We start from the raw sequence: 20623 nt of genomic DNA, 5'->3' as shown, positions 1-20623 counted from the left end.
TCACCCAACGTGTACACTCCCGAAGACGAAGTGTGACTGTCTATATGCGCAGTAAATGCACAAAACGACCATACACGGTTGTTGTTTTTTTGTTTTTTTATAAATGTTACGTGTGTGTGTGTGTGTGTCTGTGTGTGTGTGTCTGTGTGTGTGTGTGTGTGTGTGTGTGTGTGTGTGTGTGTGTGTGCATGCCTACACTGTGGGAGCAACGGAATATTGGAACGTGCGGGTGTGTATATATATATACGTATATATGTGTGGGGGGTTGAGGGTGGGGGATATGGGCGTATGTGTGTGTGCTTGTACAAGTAAGTGTACCTGTGTGTGTGTGTGTGTGTGTGTGTGTGTGTGTGTGTGTGTGTGTGTGTGTGTGTGTGTGTGTGTGTTTGTGTGTGTGTGTGCGTGCGTGCGATACGTAGCATAGAAATGAGTGTGTGGAGGAAGGGGGGTAGAGGGGGTGCAGGGTAATGTGTGTGTGTGTGTGTGTGTGTGTTGGGGCTCATGTACGTTTATGTGTATTTGATTGTGCTTTCATATCTGTGAAACTGCATGTTTAGTGCATATCTGTTATGCATATGTGTGTGTATGTGTGAATGTGTGTCTGCATGTTTTACATTTATTTGCTAATTTATCACCATTGTTGTCTTTTTTATTTTTTTTTTATTTACTTTATTCTTTTTTCTTCTTTTTTCTTTTTTTTGTACGCTCATAGTTGACTTCATTAAGTTTTAACGCCTTATAAATATTATTATTAGCAGTAGTAGTTCTTTTTTATGTATTTATCTATTATTTATTTATCTATTTATTTATTTAGTTTTATTTTATTTTATTTAGTTTTTTTCTTTCTTTTTCTCAAGGCCTGACTAAGCGCGTTGGGTTACGCTGCTGGTCAGGCATCTGCTTGACAGATGTGGTGTAGCGTATATGGATTTATCGGAACGCAGTGACGCCTCCTTGAGCTACTGAAACTGAAACTCATTCCCTTCAGCGGCGCGGCAGACAAAACTCGGCTGCCCGACTTGTCCTCAGAAAGGAAAGATAGGAGAAAATCACTCCTCTTTTGCAACATCTCCATTGGCTCCTGTCTCACACAGAATTAAGTACAAGATCAGCACTCTATGTTGGATGTATTCACAAATCCGCCTCTTCCTATCTCTGTGGCTGCCTTCACCTCTGCACCCCGTCTTGCTCTCTACGATCGGCTTCGGATCCACTCTGTTTACGCATACACAGATTAAAACACTTTACACTCCGAACACTTTCGGCCGCCGTTCTTTCTGTGTCTCTGGACACTGCCTTTGGAATGAACTGCCTCTTTCGCTTCGTCAGGTTTCCGCACTCAGATCTTTCAAGTCTGGCCTTAAAACCCACTTCTTCCCAATATAGCCTCCCTCCCCTGCCTCTTCCTCGTCAGGATTTCTCCAGTTCATAGTTATATTCGTGCCTGGTGTGAAAGCACTTTGATTTGTCTCTGCACAAGATTCAGGGCTATATAAGTAATTCTGCTTCTTCTTCTTCTTCTTCTTATTATTAATATTATTATCATTATCATCATCATTAATTTTTTTTTATCTTCCGCGTACGTAGCAGATCTGTTGACCTGGGAGCTCGGAAAAATCTACGCCCTTAATTAACCAAATCTACACCCTTAATTAACCAAATCTACACCCTTAATTAACCAAATCTACGCCCTTAATTAACCAAATCTACGCCCTTAATTAACCAAATCTACACCCTTAATTAACCAAACAGGGATGGAAGTAAACTGGGTTAAGAATCCAGCACTCGAACCATTTGATCACCGCACCAGCACCAGCACGCACGCGCGCGCGCATCTGCATGCGTATGTGTGTGTCTGTGTTTGCGTTTGGATTATGTATTTGCGTGCGTGCGTGCGCGCGCTCGTGTTTGTGTGTGTGTGAGTGTGTGCGTACACTCAGCCTCAGACACACAACCCCCACCCCCCTCAGACACAGGCACAGACACAGACACAAACGCGCGCTCGCGAATGAACACACACAGACCTCTGTCTTCCAAAGTAGGAAATACGACGACACAGCGAAGGTGAAGTTTCCTAATTGATAACGACAAACGCAGACACAGACATACTCCAAATATAAACGCAAACCACACACACACACACACACACACACACACACTTACATACACACACGCACACACAGAGATACGTAGAGAGACACCGATACAGAAAGGCATACAGAGCGATACACAGAGACAACTTGACAGGTACACAAACACACACCCAGACACAGACACCACACACACACACACACTCACTCACTCACCTTTCTTCCAAACTCTGAAATACGACAAGCCCAAGGCAAAGTTTCGTAATTCAAAATGACACGGCCTTTTGCCTTTTCCTTTAAAATATGGAAGCATTGGAATTCAAACCCTGGCTGCCCTGGCAAGCCAATAATGGACGTATCTTTGGCTATATACGGGGCAATGGCTTCAAAATACTGCTGGTGTGCGAAAGCTGGTACGCAGAAAATGATGATGTTAGCTCCTGGGACAGCTTTGCTTGCGTCAGTGGTGACCCGTGTCGGTTTCGCCTTGATCTGTAAATGAGGATGTAAATGAGGATGTAAATGAGGATCTGTAAAATGTAGGTTCGTGTAAAGTAATAAAATCGGTAACTGTTATCGTATGAAATTGAATATCAGTGTCTAAATTGTTCATGATTTGCTTTTTTTTTCTTCTTTTTTTATCCACCGAAATGCTTAAAAACAAGATACTATACAAGGTCTGAGGCCAGCGTCGTCAAAATTCAAATTAATAAGATTTTGAAATATGAAAAGAAAAGAAAAGATTTTGTGTGCCACGGCATTGTTTCTGTGATTGAAAAAACAAAACAAAATAACAACAACAAAAACAAAGGCAAAGAAACAACAGGGAGATATGCATCTTTCTTGAGCTTATTCTTTCTCCCTCTCTTGGAAAGGAAGCACTAATGATTATGGTATGCTCTCTCTGTCTCCCTCTATCTGTCTGTCTCTGTCTCTCTGCGTCACGACCCCGGGGTCCACAAGAACAGCTCCCAGGACAGGGACACGTCCCTGCCTGTGTCACTGCTTCCACAGAAAACTGTCCTGATCATTCCCAACATTTTATGTGTAGGCTTTATTTCATTGCTAACTTATAACATTGAGATTATCGATAATGTTTATCAACCAGGTATAACACTCCTTTCGTCTAACGCTTGTCATGCTTTCCCATAGGATCCTTTGTGTGATTCATTCTACTGGTTTCGCTTTAACCCTTTCACCGTCAGTACGTTTATTGTGCAACATTCCCTTGTGCTATAAACACAGAAAAGACAGGGTCTAAGGATAGCTGGGATTTCCCTGTGATGTGTAGAAAATAATCATGGCCTATCCTACCACCGAAAATTAAGAGCAGTATGTTCATGAATAACAGACACATGATCTGGTCGCATTTCACTGACATGGGTGCTCTACCTGGCTAGTGCTTAAATGCTTCATTGGCGGTGAAAGTGTTAATTCAAAAACGTACAAGCGCGTGAACTCAGTCGCGCGCGCGCGTTTCTCTCTCTCTCTGTGTGTGTGTGTGTGTGTGTGTGTGTGTGTGTGTGTGCAGAGGGGGTGGAAGGGTGGGGCAGAGGAGGGTGGGTGATGGTGTCTGTACGACTCCTCTACAAAATACTTTGTTGTCTCTGCTTCAACCAAAACAGAAAATACTCTTTCGGCTCACTTAAAATGTCCGCCAGCAAATATCAAAGTTAAAAACGAATAACTAACACACCTTTCCCTGATCACCACGCACACATCAGATATGTAAAATGAAAAATATTTGGGCCAGATAATATTACATTTTAAGACAGAGTGAAACAACTGTGCGTAGGGAGGGTGTGGGGGTGGGGTGGGGTAGGGTGGGGTGCGTGCGTCGGTGTGTGTGTGTGTGTGTGTGTGTGTGTGTGTGCTTTCGCGCGTGTGTGTGCCTGCGTGTGTGCGAGTGTGTGCGCGCGCGTGTGAGTACGTTTCAATCATCATAAAAGGAAAATATTCAGAATGATCATTATAACATTCTAAGAGACAAGTGCTCTTCAACAAATGAAATCGACAAAACAAATGAGCAACTGCAGCCGGGTACACCCTTCCTTGATCACAACGCACATATAAATCATCATGTAAAAAAAAAACACCCAACACATTCATGTAAGAAAAAAAGAAACATTTTAAGCTGAAACATTTCAATCATAAACAAGAGAGGCAAGGCCTTCAAGACTCACTTGTGTTACACTTTAAAAAAATCTAATCGTTAAAATGTGTTCTGTATTTGTTATTATAAAGCTTCGGGTAAAAAAAAAAATAAAAAAAAAGCCCTGAAGGCAGATTCGAACCCCGCGTGTTCGGGTGAGAAGAAACAGTCTTACTCAATAAACTATCGTGGTTGCTTAACTGACGTTCAAAAATTTAACATTTAAACATGCTTTTTATAAAGGGCGATAAATCAATTGCGGTATTCGCAGTGAGAACGCTGTTTAAATCATATTGTTCTGGTGTATCTTGGGCATTCAAAAAATCTTTAAGTGCAATTAAAAATTCTTTTTAAGTCCGCGGTAAAGGAGACGTGGCTATCGCTGCAATCACACTGCAACATTTAGCCGTTTTCTCTGGATCCAGACAGATGTACAAGTTCAGTTACACCCGCCGGGAATGTATGGCACGGTCAATTCAATTTCTCTTTTATGTTCCTTCTAGTTTTATAGTTTTGAAGTTGATATGAAAATTGAGTATTTTGTTAAACTAATAACATGTAGAGCCAAGTACAAGTACTTCTAAACGTCGTATGAAGTGAAAAGGACTTAATTTTGAGAAAAGTCAAAACTGGAAATTTTTATGTTTCATCAAGGTTTATTATTTTTAACTGTGAATCCCAACTGATTTTATTGATATTTTTATGGCAGTTTGGGGCATAATCCAGTGATGAGGCGTTCACAAATCTTTCCCTGAATAAATATTTAACAGTCTCCTTCTCCAACTTTCCATCACATGTTATCATGTATTGTCGATTGAATATAGGATTGAACGGGCAGGTCAACAACTTGAAACAAAATGGCGTCCTTCGCGTTCGCGAGGAAATTGAGCACGCGCTTTGAATATGTATAAATATGTGTATGCAATTGATTTTTTGCCCATGACCTTCAGGGCTCAGCCAATAGATCTATAAAGCCCACTCGTAGTATTGATTTTAGTATTTTACGAAAAAGACCACTTGGCTAGAATGAACATAGTGAAAGCCCTGTACACTGAGAGTAAAATACACTAGCTTTTTATGTATTCAGTATAACTTCAAAATGTAATGTTTAAGATGAGATAGATCAGTTTAAAGCAAATTAACCCCCCTAGCATTAATTACAGATTAATTTCCCTTTTTTTACTATCTGCACCAAAGTCAGAAAAATAACTTCCATCCTTAACAAAAAAAGTTCCTGTTTGAACAAAAAATGATAAAAATGACTGCTCTTGAATGCTATTTCAGAATATCAGATCAAAGTGCCAAGTTTAGAGAATAAAAATAATAAAAATATAACAGTAAATTCATTTTGCATAAATAAATTATAATCTAGCTTCTTTTTTTTGTGCCCATCCCAGAAATGCAATATTGTTTTAAACAAGATGACTGGAAAGAACTAAATTTTTCCTATTTTTATGCCAAATTTTGTGTCAACTGACAAAGTATTTGCAGAGAAAATGGCAATGTTAAAGTTTACCACAGACACACACACACACAGAGACAACAAAAGTTGGTGTGCTTTTCTGCTGACAGCAGATTTGGTACAGGGTGTTCAGGTGTTGCTGGGGCTTGGTTATGATTTTGCTGGCTAGGTTTACAACTCGTCCTAATCTTATCTTTAACTTGGAAGTCAGATTATCAAACCAAGCTACACTGCGGAAAACCATGACACTTTCTATCAGACTTCTGTACACCAGCTCAAGGATGTGTGTACTAACAATAAAACTTCTAATTTTCGCAGTAAAGAGTCTCTGAAGCGCTTTCTGGGTAGCGACATCAACATGTTCGCTGAATGTGAGATTATGGTCAACTATAGTCCCTAGATATTAAAACTGTTCTCTACTCCCACATATTTCTGATCTGTAATAACTGGATTTTGTGTGTACACGTGTGTGTGTGTCCCTTTCACTCTTAAAATACAAGTTCTTTTGTTTTCTCTACTTTACGTTTGAGAAAAAAAGAAGAAAAAAAGTTTAAAAAGAAATTTATTACACTAATTCTATAAAATAAAATACTTTGAAATTGAAAACTTGTATTTTAAAAGACATACTAAAGCCACGTCATCAGCATATTTTACGAGATTGATGTCTTATGTGTAGTTAGTAGCTTAATCATTTGGCATGGATATTTGCTTTTGTTTTCGTTTGTGTTCGACTTTTTAATTATAAGGTTATTGACATTTTATGTCTCCAAGAGACCAGGACAAGTGTAGACAGACCAATACATTTTGAGAATTTTACAGTCTTTCAAAGGAATGAAGGAAGAGGAGTAGCAATCATACTGAACAAAAACCTAAAAAACAAAGTTTCCACCATAAATCTAGAGAAATGGTGTAGCAACTCATGTGAACTAGTGGGGGTGTGTCTTGAAAAACCTGACGGAATTCACAAAACCATCGTGCTCATCAATGCCTATGTTCACCCAGGAACCTGCACAACAAAAGAGGATTGGGCCTTTTTAGAGGAAATAGAGAACGAATTTGGAGACTCAGTCATTATCTTTGGAGACCTTAATGCAAGATCAAAGTTATGGGACCAGCGGAACACCAATCCACAAGGACTCGCACTTGAAGGAATGATAGGGGAAATCCTTCTTAGCCCATTAACAACCACATCCCCAACTCGCCTTGGAACAAGACAAGGGGACAGTGACAGTGTGATCGACATCGCTCTAACATCTCCAAAATTCAGAGCAGAAATGAATGCAGAGACGCTTCCACACCAAGGCAGTGACCACCTCCCGGTAGTTTTCAGTCCTCAGAAACTGTCAGATAAACCCTGTATGAAACCGCGTGATCCATTTCAGTATGAAACCAAAGAGACAACCGTCATCGAAAAATTAAGACGCAGAAGAAACAAAGAACGGCACTGAACAGGATGCAAACTATTCAGCCCCCATGGTGGAATACCGACACAGAGAGAGCCTGGATAGAAAAACATGCGGCTGTCAAACTTTGGCAAAAAGAGAGAACAAAACCATCTCCGGACAAAGATACTGAAACAAAAATGAAAGAAAAAACTAAACAGTTTGAAGTCATTGCTCAAGAGGCCAAAAATGACAAGTGGAAACAGTTTTGCGAGTCACTCAGTTATGACACAACATTGACAGAGTTCTGGCAATTTTATCGTCACAAGGAAGGGAAAACGTGCACAACAACAACCCCAGACATGTCAGACACTGACGGAACCAAGCTTAAGACAAACGAAGAAAAAGGATCCGCCCTGCTCAAACGTTTCATACAACAGAGCGATCAAAGAAACTTAGATGAGAAAAAGAAATATGTTGAGGAGTTAAACCAAACCCTTATGCAAACTGGACCTGATGATGACTTGACAATAGATGATCTAAACGAAGCAATAGCTAAATGCAAGAAAGAATCGGCTCCTGGCCCAGACAAAGTTCGCTACTCGGACATCAAGGAGCTATCGGAAGAAGACAGAAGCAAACTTTTCAATCTATATCAAAACAGTTTCCACAATGGACATATGCCGGAGGACTGGACACACAGCTTCTTAAAACCCATACCAAAACCAGGAAAGGACCATCGTCAGGTAAGCGGCTATCGAATCCTAACCATGCAAAACATTGCTGAAAAGCTCATGGAACGCATGATAGCCAGGAAACTTGCAAGGGATCTTGAACACAGGCACATTCTCCCTTCAAATCAAGGTGGTTACAGAACAGGCAAGTCCACATGGGATAATGCAGCTGCTTTTACATATGATGTGTATGAAGGATTTCAAAGAAAAGAAGAAACACTAGCAGTAGCAATCGACCTTGAAGATGCCTACAATAAAGTCCAGTTTGCGCACCTCATGGAGCTGCTACTAAGGTATGGAGTAAGTTTGACACTGACAAGATGGATAGCAGCAGCGCTTCAGGAAAGAACCGTCGTCCTAGGCCTCGGAGATTGGATGTCTGCACCTTCTAAACTATCCATGGGACTGCCACAAGGGTCCCCGCTCTCTCCTGTCCTCTACAATGTCTACACGAAAGGCCTTGCAGACTTAAACAACAATGGAATAGCTCGGGTGCTTACTCTTGCGGATGATGGCCTGGTCTTCAAAACTTCGAAAGATGCTCAGGAAAGAACTAAAGCCGTCCAGAAACAACTAAACAATATTGCTCAATGGTGCAAAGACACAGGATTTTCCATCAATCCAGCGAAAACCCAAACGTTGCTGTACACCCTCAACAACAGAACCCGCGAGCAAATCACCACCACCTGTGTCATTCGACGGGATTCACATCGAGAAAACTGAATGCCTACGCTACCTAGGAATGCACTTCGACAGGATGCTGACCTTTAGAAAACATACGGAAAATATTGTTCTCAAATGCAAAAAGGGACTTTCAGTCTTAAAAGCAATGGCAACCAAAGGTATTGAACAATGCCACCTCTTCCTGCTATACCAATCACTCGTCCTCAGTGTGATCGACTACGGATTTGGGCTAACAACACCATCTCAAAGCAACCTCCTAAAATTAGAAAGAGTTCAAAATGAAGCTATGAGGCTGATCCTTGGAACAACAAAAGACACGCCCACAGAAACCATGCGATACCTGCTTGACCTTCCTTCAGTGCAGGCCAGAAACAAGTTAGAACAGGTTAAGACCTACTTCAAAGCATTAGAAAACCCTCAAAACCCACTGCATGACGCAGTCAAAGAACCAAAAGGCAGCCGTCTAGGACGAGGAAGATCATGGATGGGGCAAGCAGAAGACACAATCCAGCTAGTATGCCGACTACAAGACCTGAAAGAAACCAAAGAATGGGGAAAAACCCCGAAAACCTCAACCATCTATTCAACACAGCCATTTCACCCACTCTAGGAAGACATTGTCGGGAATGGCCAGAGGGCAAAACTGATGCGGAAGTGAAGCTACTCATAGAAGAAAACAGTAAAGAAGAGGACATCATCATATACACAGATGGCTCAGTCACCAAAGACCAATCCGGTTGGGGATTCACTGTGAAACAAAATGGAAAAACAATTAGGGAAGAGAATGCTGCCTACAAAGTCACAACCTCCAGCCTAACGATGGAAGTTGAAGCTGCGACACATGCCCTCCAGTGGCTATCGTCCATCCATACGCCCGGAAACCAACATGCCATGATTCTAACCGACTCAATGAACCTCATACAGAAAATTGAAAACGGAATGGGAAGCCCAGAGTGGCATAGGGCAATGCGCAACTTTCGGATGAAAAAGCTCACATAGTCATACTGCCCGGGACATGCAGGTGTGACGGGAAATCAGCGAGCTGACAGACTTGCTGGTAACGCAACACCAACGAGCGGCCTACATCTAGGAAAATCGGAAATCCTCAGAAAAGTCAAAGAATATCAAAAAGAACAGGTACAAGGCCATCACACCATCGATCGCCTCAAAGAAATAAAGGCAGAGAGAGGGAGCGGCCGTAAGTCTACCATGAAAGGTAGAGCACGATGCTTTGCAAATCAAACAAATATCGGCATCATTTCCAAACCAATATTGCGCAAATTTCTCCAAAACGGAACAGAGTCTCTGTGGGCTTTTCCAAAGAAAATAGACTGAGCAACACACTAGACGCCACGTTCTTGGCATCAGAGATCTTTTCCCATCCTTCTTGCGGCCAATCAGTGGCAGCCTCTGTGCGTGTGTGTATGTGTAGGTCTGTGTGTTTGAGTGCGTTTGTGCATGCGCAAGGGTGTAAGTGTACACAAGTGTCAGGAGAGTTCTGTGCACGTGCGTATGTTTGTGTGTGTGAAGGGGAGGTGGGGGTGCCGGGGGCATGGGGGGTAGAGGATGAGGTATGTGAGTGTATGCATGCCTACACTGTTGGAGCAACGGGATATTGGAACGTGTGGGTGTGTATATATATATATATCTTTGTATATATATATATATATATATGTGTGTGTGTGGGGGGGGGGGGGGGTTGGGAGTGGGGGATATGGGCGTATGTGTGTGTGCTTGTACAAGTAAGTGTTCATCTGTATGTGTGTGTGTGTGTGTGTGTGTGTGTGTGTCGTGGAAGCTGCAATACGTAGCCGAGAAATGAGTGTGTGGAGGAGGGGGGTAGATGAGGTGCAGGGTAGTGTGTGTGTGTGTGTGTGTGTGTGTGTGTGTGTGTGTTAGGGCTCATGTACGTTTATGTGTATTTGACTGTGCTTTCATATCTGTGAAGCTGCATGTTTGGTGCATATCTGTTATGCATGTGTGGGTGTATGTGTGAATGTGTGTCTTCATGTTTTACATTTATTTGCTTATTTATCATCATTGTTGTCTTATTTATTTACTTTTTTATTTATTATTATTATCAATATTATTACTACCTTTTTTCATATTATAATTATTATTTATTTATTTATTTATCTATTTATGTATTTATTTACTTATTTATGTACGCTTATCTATTATTTATCAACCTTTTTTTTTCTCAAGGCCTGACTAAGCGTGTTGGGCTACGCCGTTGGTCAGGCATCTGCTTGGCAGATGTGGTGTAGCGTATATGGATTTGTCCGAACGCAGTGACGCCTCCTTGAGCTACTGAAACTGAAACTGCAACTGAACCCCAAAACCTTATGTCCTTCGCTTCAGCTCCCTACTTTTTTTTTTCCTTTTTAATGAGAGTCGTTGAAGACGGTAAATGAAATAAAAATAAAGGAAAGATCAAAGTTGAAATTCGTCCAAACTATAATTATAGATTCCACACCTCTTCCACATTTCCATCTGGGTGATGCTTCACAATAGTCAGATCTTCCTCCTCCAATTTCCCCGTCCATCTTTCAGCCTCGTCCTGGAACAAGGTCAGCACACGCACTTCCGGGACAGACGCATGCGCAGCAGCGAGGCCAGTCATCACATGAGCTCCATTTCCAGCGCCACAAATACAGAGAGTTGTTTTGCTGGACATTGTGTTGATCAGCCGTGTCTGTTTGAGAAAGAAAGAATGAATTGGGTCAAATTTTGATACCGGTTGCTATGACAATTTTTTTTTTAGGAATTTCTTTTTTCTATTCCTTTAAGAAAATTCAACCACTCCCCCACCCCACCCCCTCCCTCTTTGAAAAGAAAACCCGAAAACAATCTCAGTTGTTTTCTATTTTTTAAATCAATGTCGAAGAAGGGCAAAAGACGTGGAATTCAGATGATCACACGAGCAGTCTTTCTTTTGATGCTTTTCATTTCTTCTAAATCTGAAAATCAAATTTCATATATTTAAACCTAAAACAGACTTCTTTTTTTTAATGTTGTCATCAAATACATATGCTGATATTGTGTGGCTTGAATATTTTTACGTATGTGTTTCGTGTAAACGTGTGTGTGTGAAAGTGTGCGTGTGTGTGTGTGTGTGTGTGTGTGTGTGTGTGTGTGTGTGTGTGTGTGTGTGTGGTGAGAGAGAGAGAAAGAAAGACAGAGTTTGAGAGAGAGAGAGAGATACGGGATACGAATGGTTTATTCAATAGGCCATGGCCCCTCATGAAGGGGTGGTCTAAATAAACATTTCAGAGATACCATATGCTAAATAACAAGAATGTAATCTGAAAATGAGGAAAAAAAATCGTCAAAAAAAAAAAAAAAAAAAAAAAAAATATATATATATATATATAGAGAGAGAGAGAGAGAGAGAGAGAAACAAGAAAAAAGAAAAACAAACACATCAATCTGTAAAATATTCCAAATTTTCGGAACAATCACGTTCCTTCCACAAGGGATAATATATATGTATGTATATATATATATATATATACATACATATATATATATATATATATATATATATACATACATACATATTCTAATTTTCAAGGCTTTATACAGATACATTGCTAGTTGTTAATCAACGCGTTCGTTAATGGATAACATAAGCAAAGACAGTCTGAACAGGTAGGGTTGTTTTTAATATTTTGACGGTATAAGCTGACTTCTAGATTCGCCTAACACAGGACAACAAAGTACAAAACGCAGTTCATTCTCTTTCGCACATTTACATAATGGGCAAATAAAGTCGCTGTCATTATGTGGTCTGCATAAAAAAAGTCAGAAACTCCAAATCGAAATCTTGCCATAATATATTTTAAGTATAGAGTATGTCTCAAATTAATTTGTCTATAAAAATCTAAGCGAACATTATCTTGGAATTGACTCGAGCATTCTTGCCACAGCAGTCCACTTGTCTCAAATGAAGTGTACGTTTCCAAGCGCGTCGGGTTTCGCTGCTGAATAGGCAGCGTATATGGATCTGTCCGAATGCAGTGACGCCTCCTTGAGTTATTGATACTGGTACATACAAATCCGTTTATATCTTCTACTCCCTGATTTAACCAAACATAAGCAAAACCTGATCCATACAGTTTTATCCTCACTTTCGATACCCAGTTCGTTCTGCCTCTACTGTCCAAGTCACATAGCATACTGTAAGATTTCTTTGGCTGTTTTAGATTTTCAATTCGCGTTATTAACCATTAAGAAATACATCTGATAACGGAATTCAAATATATGGGATAACGGTTAGTTTCAATATAGATTAAATCAATAGGGCTTTCAGTTTCTACAAGAAATGCCTTCGATGCTAATACATGTACCTGTTCACAGTGAATTGCTGATTCGTAAAGACACAATATACAATATTTCAACTCCGCATGCTTTCAAAATAATTAGCCAAAGAATAACTCTATTACAAGAATCAAATGCAAATGCTTTTTTTCAAAATGTATAAAGGCAAAATATAATTTACGGTGAAGAGAAAACTGTCTCTGTAATAAGCCATCAATCAAAGTAAATATATGATCAAATGTAGAATAATTATGTTTAAATCCTGGATGGTGCTCTCCAGTAAGATTATCTTCTTCAACCCATTCTTGCAGCCTATGGTTGATAATAGTACTGTACATTTCATCACTGTAGCACACAAAAAATACCTCTGTTGGGATCATTCATATCGCCTTTTTTTTATAAAGAGGCAGGACGATGGATTCGGCATATTCATCAGGGTAAATTCCTCTGTCAAACAAGGAACTGAAAAAGGTTACCAAAAAATTCAAAATCGTTTCTACTTTACAAGTATTTTTCAAAAGTTCCCCAATAGTGCCATCTGACCCATTTATAGCAAACAATATATCTTCTTTAGAAGTTCGACGGTCTGTATAATTTTCATCTCTCCAGTTTCAGTGTATCATTAGAACAGGTGTCTGTCATTGAAAGTGCTTCAAAATGATCATACCGTAAGTCAATACTGATGTTATTAAGTGGTTGTTTTCTTTTCATTGAAATCTTAAGTACTGTGTTCGAAAACTCTTTCTGGCTTCTGATAGATGATATTAGTTCTGCCAACAATATGTCACTGAGCTGCTTTCTCTTTCTCTTTTGCAAATATTTGTACTCTCTTCCAGCCCTACAAAAACAGTCACAATCACTCTTGTCTAATGTTTGTCGACATTTATTGAGTTATCTGCGCACATTTCATTTCGAAACACGTCGTTCTGCATCGAACCAGTCTTGAGACGTAAGATCATTCCTACAAATATAGTGTAAATTGGGGCAAGAAGCTCAGTCGGGGTCAAAAGCCCACCCCCAAAATATCGAAGATCATGGTACACAGCAAGCCAATGACACTTTTACCGTTTCCACTTGACAGCCAGGAAAACACACCCCAACACGGAGGCCACTCAGAAGTCAGCTATGTTTTCCACATGCATTTGATTGTTTTCACCTTGATTTCTGTAAAACCCATGTTAATGTAAATTCGATGCCAGTGTCTGTTCTTCATTCAAAACAAAAATCGATATATTTTTCTGTGAAAGGAATTTGTCAGCTGTAGGATCGTACCGTTGAAACCGATTTGTCTCCTTTGCTTTTTCCTGGAAATTCTGTCATCTTTTTTTTTTTTTTTTTCAAACTGGGGCAAAACACCTACAAGGCGATGGAGCAAGACGCCTACCAGTGGGCCTTTTGCCCCGTCACTAGACGTTTTGGCCCTTGACGTTTCCAGTTATGCATTTACGATCTTTAAGCGTCCCCGCATAATACAAACTCCCAATTTGATAATCCTACCATGCGATAAGTTTGAGAAGAGCGACCGGACCTTGAAATTTGAAGGGAATCTGTAATAATGGAGGGGAATATATTTTTTACGCAAGGATGTGTATCTCAGTTGGGCAGAAAAAACAACAACAAAATACAGCTTTCATTTCGCATCTGTCACACTGGACACAAAATGAGTACGCTATTGGTTTCCCAAAGCAACTTAGTATACTGTTCATAGCTAGTTTATTGCACCGTAAAGGGCAAAGTGCACTCCTACTTGCGTGTGTGCGTGTGAGAGAGAAGCGCGCGGAGGAGGAAGCCCGGGGGGGTCGAGGGGGTTGCGCGCAAATACACCGCCTTCAGAACAAGCTACAAGTGTCTGTCCTTTCCCATCACCACATGTAGCATTTGGGTTTTCATCGTATTCTAATCAGCAGATCAGGGCCATTATTCATGACACATCTCCCTCCAAAAGCCGACATCATTCAGTGGGTATTAAAAAAAAAAAGAAAGAGAAAAAAAGAATCAGCGGCCATTACAACATCTTCACCATACAAAGCAAATATTCTAGAAAAACAGGCAAGATGGCTAACTGGGGCCTGGAGTACAGGCCATCAACAACAGACCTCCACAATCCCCTATCCTGTGTCTTTGCCTCTGTCTGGCTCCGGGCCCATTTCCTTGGTGTCGGCCTGCGGGTGTCTTCATCAAGTGTTTCTCAGTCAGCCTCTTTTTTTCTTCTTTTGGCGAATCCATGTCAGGGCCTGTCTGGTGATGCTTGACGAGTTTCGTTGCGTTTGCCTGATCAATCTTCAGATTCTTCTTCCAGTTCCTTTCAGCCGACAATTGTGTCTTCTTCCATAGGTCGACGTTGGTGATCTTATGTGGCCAGTGGATCTGGAGGATTCTTCTCAGACACTGGTGATGAATATCAGCACTATGTTAAGTGTAGTCTTTTTCATCCTCCATCAATCAGTACCACACAGTAGCACTTACTTCACGTTGGGATTGAAAAACCTAATTCTAGTTTATTTTTATGGCACTCTCGAGCTCAAGATGTTCATGAGCTGTATCAAGACTGCTCTGGCCTCGACAATCATTGCTTTGACATATGCATCTGTGCCGCCCTGCTTTTCGATGGTGCTTCCAAGATAACTGAATGATTCCACTTCAGTCAGTACCTTAACTTCGATTGTGACTGGCTCAGCACTGATTGCATTTATTCACATGATCTTCATCTTGTCCCTATGGATGTTGAGAACTACTTGTGATGAGGTGTCCGCTAGCACTGTGGTTTTATCCTGCATCTGCTGCTGGCTGTGGGACAGCAGGGAAAGACCATCTGCAAAGTCCAGGTAATCCATCTGCTTCCATAGTGCTCACTGGACTCGGATTGTCTCTTCTCTATTCTGTGAATGTTTTCAGAATCCAGTCAATGACAAGTAGGATGAAAAAAAGTAAAAAGGGAGTTTTGCCTATTGACCAGTCTTGACCTGAAACTGTCTCGTGAATTCTCCCCTGTGGATGACTCTGACTCTGAAATTCATTCAGCAAAGAAGACTTCTTCCAGGGGAAAAAAAGCTAGCTAAGTAGCAGAGCAGCACAATTGAGACCAGGACGAAATCTGGAAGAACCACCAAAAGAAAACTGGAAGAGGTGAACGACCAAGAAGAGGATTTGTCCTGTTTGATATGTTGTCAGCAGTACAGTCAAAATGGGTACACACCAGTCCACGTGAGACATGGGTGCAGCACCTAATATGCCTCCACTGGGCGCATGAAGAACACACCCCTAGATTTGTCCATTTTGTCTGCCCTAACTGCGATTCTAGTGACACTGACTGATTCTCAAACACACACACACACACACACACACACACACACACAGAGGAATAGACAGACAGAGACAGAGAGAAAGAGAGGGAGTTGAAGGTCTGCAACCAGTTTTACTTATCGTTTTCATTGTTGAATTTGCTTTTGACGTGATTATAATAGAATTGTCAAGGCTCTATGAGAAAGAGTGCTTATATGATTACTGGAGGTAGAGTGATAAGCTGAAAGAATGAAGGCTGTATGACAGTGAATAAGAGAGAGAGAGGGGGGGGGGGGGGAGGGGGGAGAGAAGGAGAGAGAGGGAGGGAGAGAGATGGAGAGAGAGAGAGTAATGAATAAGCCAATAAACATTGCCTTTACTGAAGTAGGCTAATTACAATCGAAATGCAACGCGATTTGTATCCTTATGTGTATTAAGTTTGTAATTAGATCATGGGGCAAAACGCCCAAAATATGGGACAAAACGGCCACACTATGCGCTTTGCCCCTGAAGGCCAAAAATGTTTTTTTTTAGTGAACCACCCCGTACGTATAATTGCTTGTTTCAATCCTGGATTGCTTGGGATATGTTGTAGCTTGGTTAGGTCTCTATCATTTACATTTGGTTATAAAGTGATGTGGTTTCCACGAGAAGAGAAATCGGATGTCTTGCTTAAGGGGGACCTCTTGCCCCGAATTACTATACTTGTTTATTCATACCATCTGCAGCATCCTTTATACATGTATTAAATACATTTAATGCATGACTGGTATCAGTATCAATTAAACTAAATGCAATTGCAATTCTTTCAATAAATTCCCGTGAACATGAATTTTCAAGATACTGATTTAATAATAAATAATAATAATGGTATTTATATAGCGCTGGATCTTGTGCAGAGACAAATCAAAGCGCTTTCGCACCTGTCATTCACACGCATGCACAATTCTTATTCCAAACAATTGTTTCTACGATATAAATACTACTATTCAGCTTATTATTGACATTATCACCTAAACAATTGATAGTAAATTTAACAGGCATGTGGTCAGAATTAATCCACTCAGACACTCGTAACTCACATCCCTATTTTAATGCTCTATAATTTGTATTTGTATTTCTTTTTATCACAACAGATTTCTCTGTGTGATATTCGGGTTGCTCTCCCCAGGGAGAGCGCGTCGTTACATTACAGCGCCACCCATTTTTTTGTATTTTTTCCTGCATGCAGTTTTATTTGTTTTTCCTATCGATGTGGATTTTTCTCCAGAATTTTGCTAGGAACAACCCTTTTGTTGCCGTGGGTTCTTTTACGTGCGCTAAGTGCATGCTGCACACGGGACCTCGGTTTATCGTCTCATCCGAATGACTAGCGTCCAGACCACCACTCAAGGTCTAGTGGAGGGGGAGAAAATATCGGCGGCTGAACCGTGATTCGAACCAGCGCGCTCAGATTCTCTCGCTTCCTAGGCGGACGCGTTACCTCCAAGCCATCACTCCACTTATACGTCACACGACAGTTAAAAAAAATCATTTACACTGCATCCGCTCTCTGGTATGTACGTGTAGCAACTTTGACAGTCGCCGTAACATGCCATTAAGATTGCTGAGATCAAGAGCACATAGATTCAATAGCACTTTACCATGATCATTCAACGCTTAGTCTTCCGATATTCAATTGAAGCTAGCTGGGTGACTTACATGTTGGAAATCTAAAATACCACTAATGCCGTGACAATGATGAGAAATACTGGACACTCTATTTAAATCACCACACAATAATGTAACCAATATACAGCCCGGCTACAAGTTAACAGTCACTGAGACAAATAATCTTTTAATATGGCTGTTCCGTTTTGACAGACAAAGTACGGATGATCAGGCGAACCCTGAGGAGGCAAGTAGCAGCAGACATACGTCACCAGCAGTACCAAACAAAAATCGATCGATAATAAATGCATAAAAATTATAGGATTGAACAGAAACCCGTTTCATATTATGCAAGTACGCTTTTTTTTCACCAAGGCACGACACTCCAGATCGCCTCCTTTCGTTGTGAATTTCACAGCCAGAATACAGAAACTCCTGAATCCGGAAAATAACAGAAGAGTTAAAATCATCAAGAAACGTTTCTGCTAGACAGCCGAAAGAAGAAAGAAAAGAAAAAACTCGTTGTCATACAATTTTGATAAAGGACCATATACATTCCAGAGCAGCAAAGAGAGCTTTGCTTTATTTCCATAATCAGCGTCATCTAGTGGCAAATCAACATTCTCCAAAATTTGGAACACATGCTCAACTTTACGAAACCTAAATTTTACGGGAGACGAAGCAAACACACACTGTCCTCAGCAGACTTCTCACACACGCCTCTTTCATCACACACACACATAAAATAAAACAAACAAACAAACAACAACAACAACAACAACAACAACAAAAAAAAAAAAAACAGTTGCAGACTCACTGACATCGACACTTGGTGACATCGGTGTTTCCTCTCTTTCAGTATCCCCACCTGAAGCTACATTTACATACTTCGCAGGTCGGCCAGTCTCTCACTTCCAATTTAAGTTGTGGGCATCAACAGTACAGTGCGTGCGCGCGTGCGCGCGCGCGTGCGTGTGTGTATATGTGTTCGTCGTTCTTTACTTTAGCATTTTTTCACTATCAGTAATATTAGACGGTTAAAAAAAAGGTGGGGGAGGAAGGGGGGAGAGGGAAGAGGAAAACCAGAAAAGGTTGAAAGCGACCAAAAAATGCATAAATAACATGCAATTACATTTAACAGTAACAATTCAATAATGATAATAATAATCAGAAACCATGAACACAATTATGAAGTACATTAAAGGAATGTAGAAATAGAACTATGAACTAATGACTGTGAAAGTTCGAACACAAGAACCTCGTCAGAAATAACTTTCCTAAAATCTTCTGCAGAACAGTTATTCTCTTTAAAATACTTGGGCAAGAAGGTACGTAACTGCTGACAGTGAAACAAACAATGATGCAAGCTCAACTGCTTACCACGGATGCATGTAACATTTTTACTATACTTTGTCTTCAGCGCATCAAGTTTTATACGGAAGAAAGAAGAGGTTATTAATCTTGTATAGCAAGCTGATGGATTCGGTATCTTTTCTTCAATAATATTCTCGAGGAATAGTGTCCCTTTATGTTTTAAAAACGTTTCCTTCCACCGGTTATGAAATTGACCACATGCTGATTTTTCTAACCAAGTGTATGCCTCTTTTACGGAAAGACGGACATGTAATTTTTGTCGATTTTTCTGAATCTTGTGCTCCTCTTTTAGCTGCTTTATCAGCAGCTTCATCTACAAGATCCGATGGCAGGAGAAGATCCGAAACGAAGATCTGTGGGAGCGAGCGGGACAGGAACCAGTGGCCAAGCAGATACTGCGGAGGAAGTGGGGCTGGGTCGGACACACCCTCAGGAAGCCAACGTCCAGCATCACACGCCAAGCCCTGACCTGGAACCCGCAGGGAAAGAGGAAGAGAGACCGGCCTCGCAACAGCTGGAGGCAAGATACTGAGATAGAGCTGAAGCAGCAAGGGACCAACTGGACTGGAATGGCCAGAACAGCCCAGAACAGAGTGCGATGGCGAGGGGTCGTCGATGGCCTATGCTCCACCAGGAGCGATGGGCATAATGAATGAATGAATGATCAGTAGCTTCATTGTCATGAATGCCAACATGAGAATGCGCCCAACAAAAACTGACCTCAATCCCTTTAATCCTCAAACAATGTACCAAATGATTTGCCTCAATAACTAAGTCAGGTCTTGTTTCAAGGCTAAATAATTCTAGAGCATAAAGTACTGATTTGGAATCAACAAAGAATGCTATTTTCGAGAAAACTATTTGATGGCTCACTAAGTAGTTCAGAGCTTCTACAATAGCAGTTAGCTCAGCTGTGAATAAGGAAAGATGTTTTCCAATAAAGTAAGATTTTTCAACTTTAAAGGCAGGAAAAAAGAAAGCTGCACCAGCATTTTTGTCCTCAAGAACAGATCCATCTGTAAAATTATGGAGATGATTCTGATATTTTTCTGCTATATGAATTCTGGCAGTACTTGTCGTGATATTGATGTTTTCTTCCTTTTTGTTTCAGAATAACTGACATCAAAATCTTTCAACATTTCCCAAAAAGAAACAGGAGAATGATGTGGTTTTGCAGCTAACTCTTTCATGTAAACATCAGATTCTTTTAACAAATTTGAAACAAAAGTTGCCACTGTTTCTTGTGATGAAATGGCTTTTGCTTTTTTAGGAAAATCAATGTCGGATCTTACTGTCAGTTCATCGGCAATGAATTTTTTTGTCATTGAAGTGTATCTCACAGTGAATTTTGCTGTTGCTAACTCACGATGTTCATTTAAGGGAAGAATTCCGGCTGTTTTGTATGTTTCCTAGTTGGATGCATGAGAGGGCACTCTGAGGGCAATTTTGATAGCATTACAGTCTACACTTTGAATCTTTTGTAATATTTAGGT

General features: G+C 40.6%; 1 protein-coding gene across 5 annotated transcripts in view; it reads right to left on the bottom strand.

Annotated features, from left to right (window-relative positions):
• LOC143276945 (opine dehydrogenase-like) overlaps nt 1–20623 on the bottom strand; it is a 95993-nt gene that overhangs the window by 63287 nt on the left and 12083 nt on the right. For all 5 annotated transcript variants that reach the window (XR_013053662.1, XM_076581623.1, XM_076581622.1 and 2 more), the window contains exons 2-3: nt 10981–11199; nt 2307–2582 (exon numbers count right to left, since the gene is read on the bottom strand). Coding sequence is in view for 4 of the 5 variants with exons in the window: in XM_076581621.1 (XP_076437736.1) it covers nt 2307–2582; nt 10981–11199 (495 nt within the window). In the remaining variant the exon portion in view is untranslated. The remainder of the gene's footprint in view (nt 1–2306; nt 2583–10980; nt 11200–20623) is intronic.

Source organism: Babylonia areolata, chromosome 33 (assembly GCF_041734735.1).
Source record: "Babylonia areolata isolate BAREFJ2019XMU chromosome 33, ASM4173473v1, whole genome shotgun sequence".
Classification (NCBI taxonomy): domain Eukaryota; kingdom Metazoa; phylum Mollusca; class Gastropoda; order Neogastropoda; family Buccinidae; genus Babylonia; species Babylonia areolata.
This window is presented reverse-complemented; position numbering and strand designations above follow the sequence as displayed.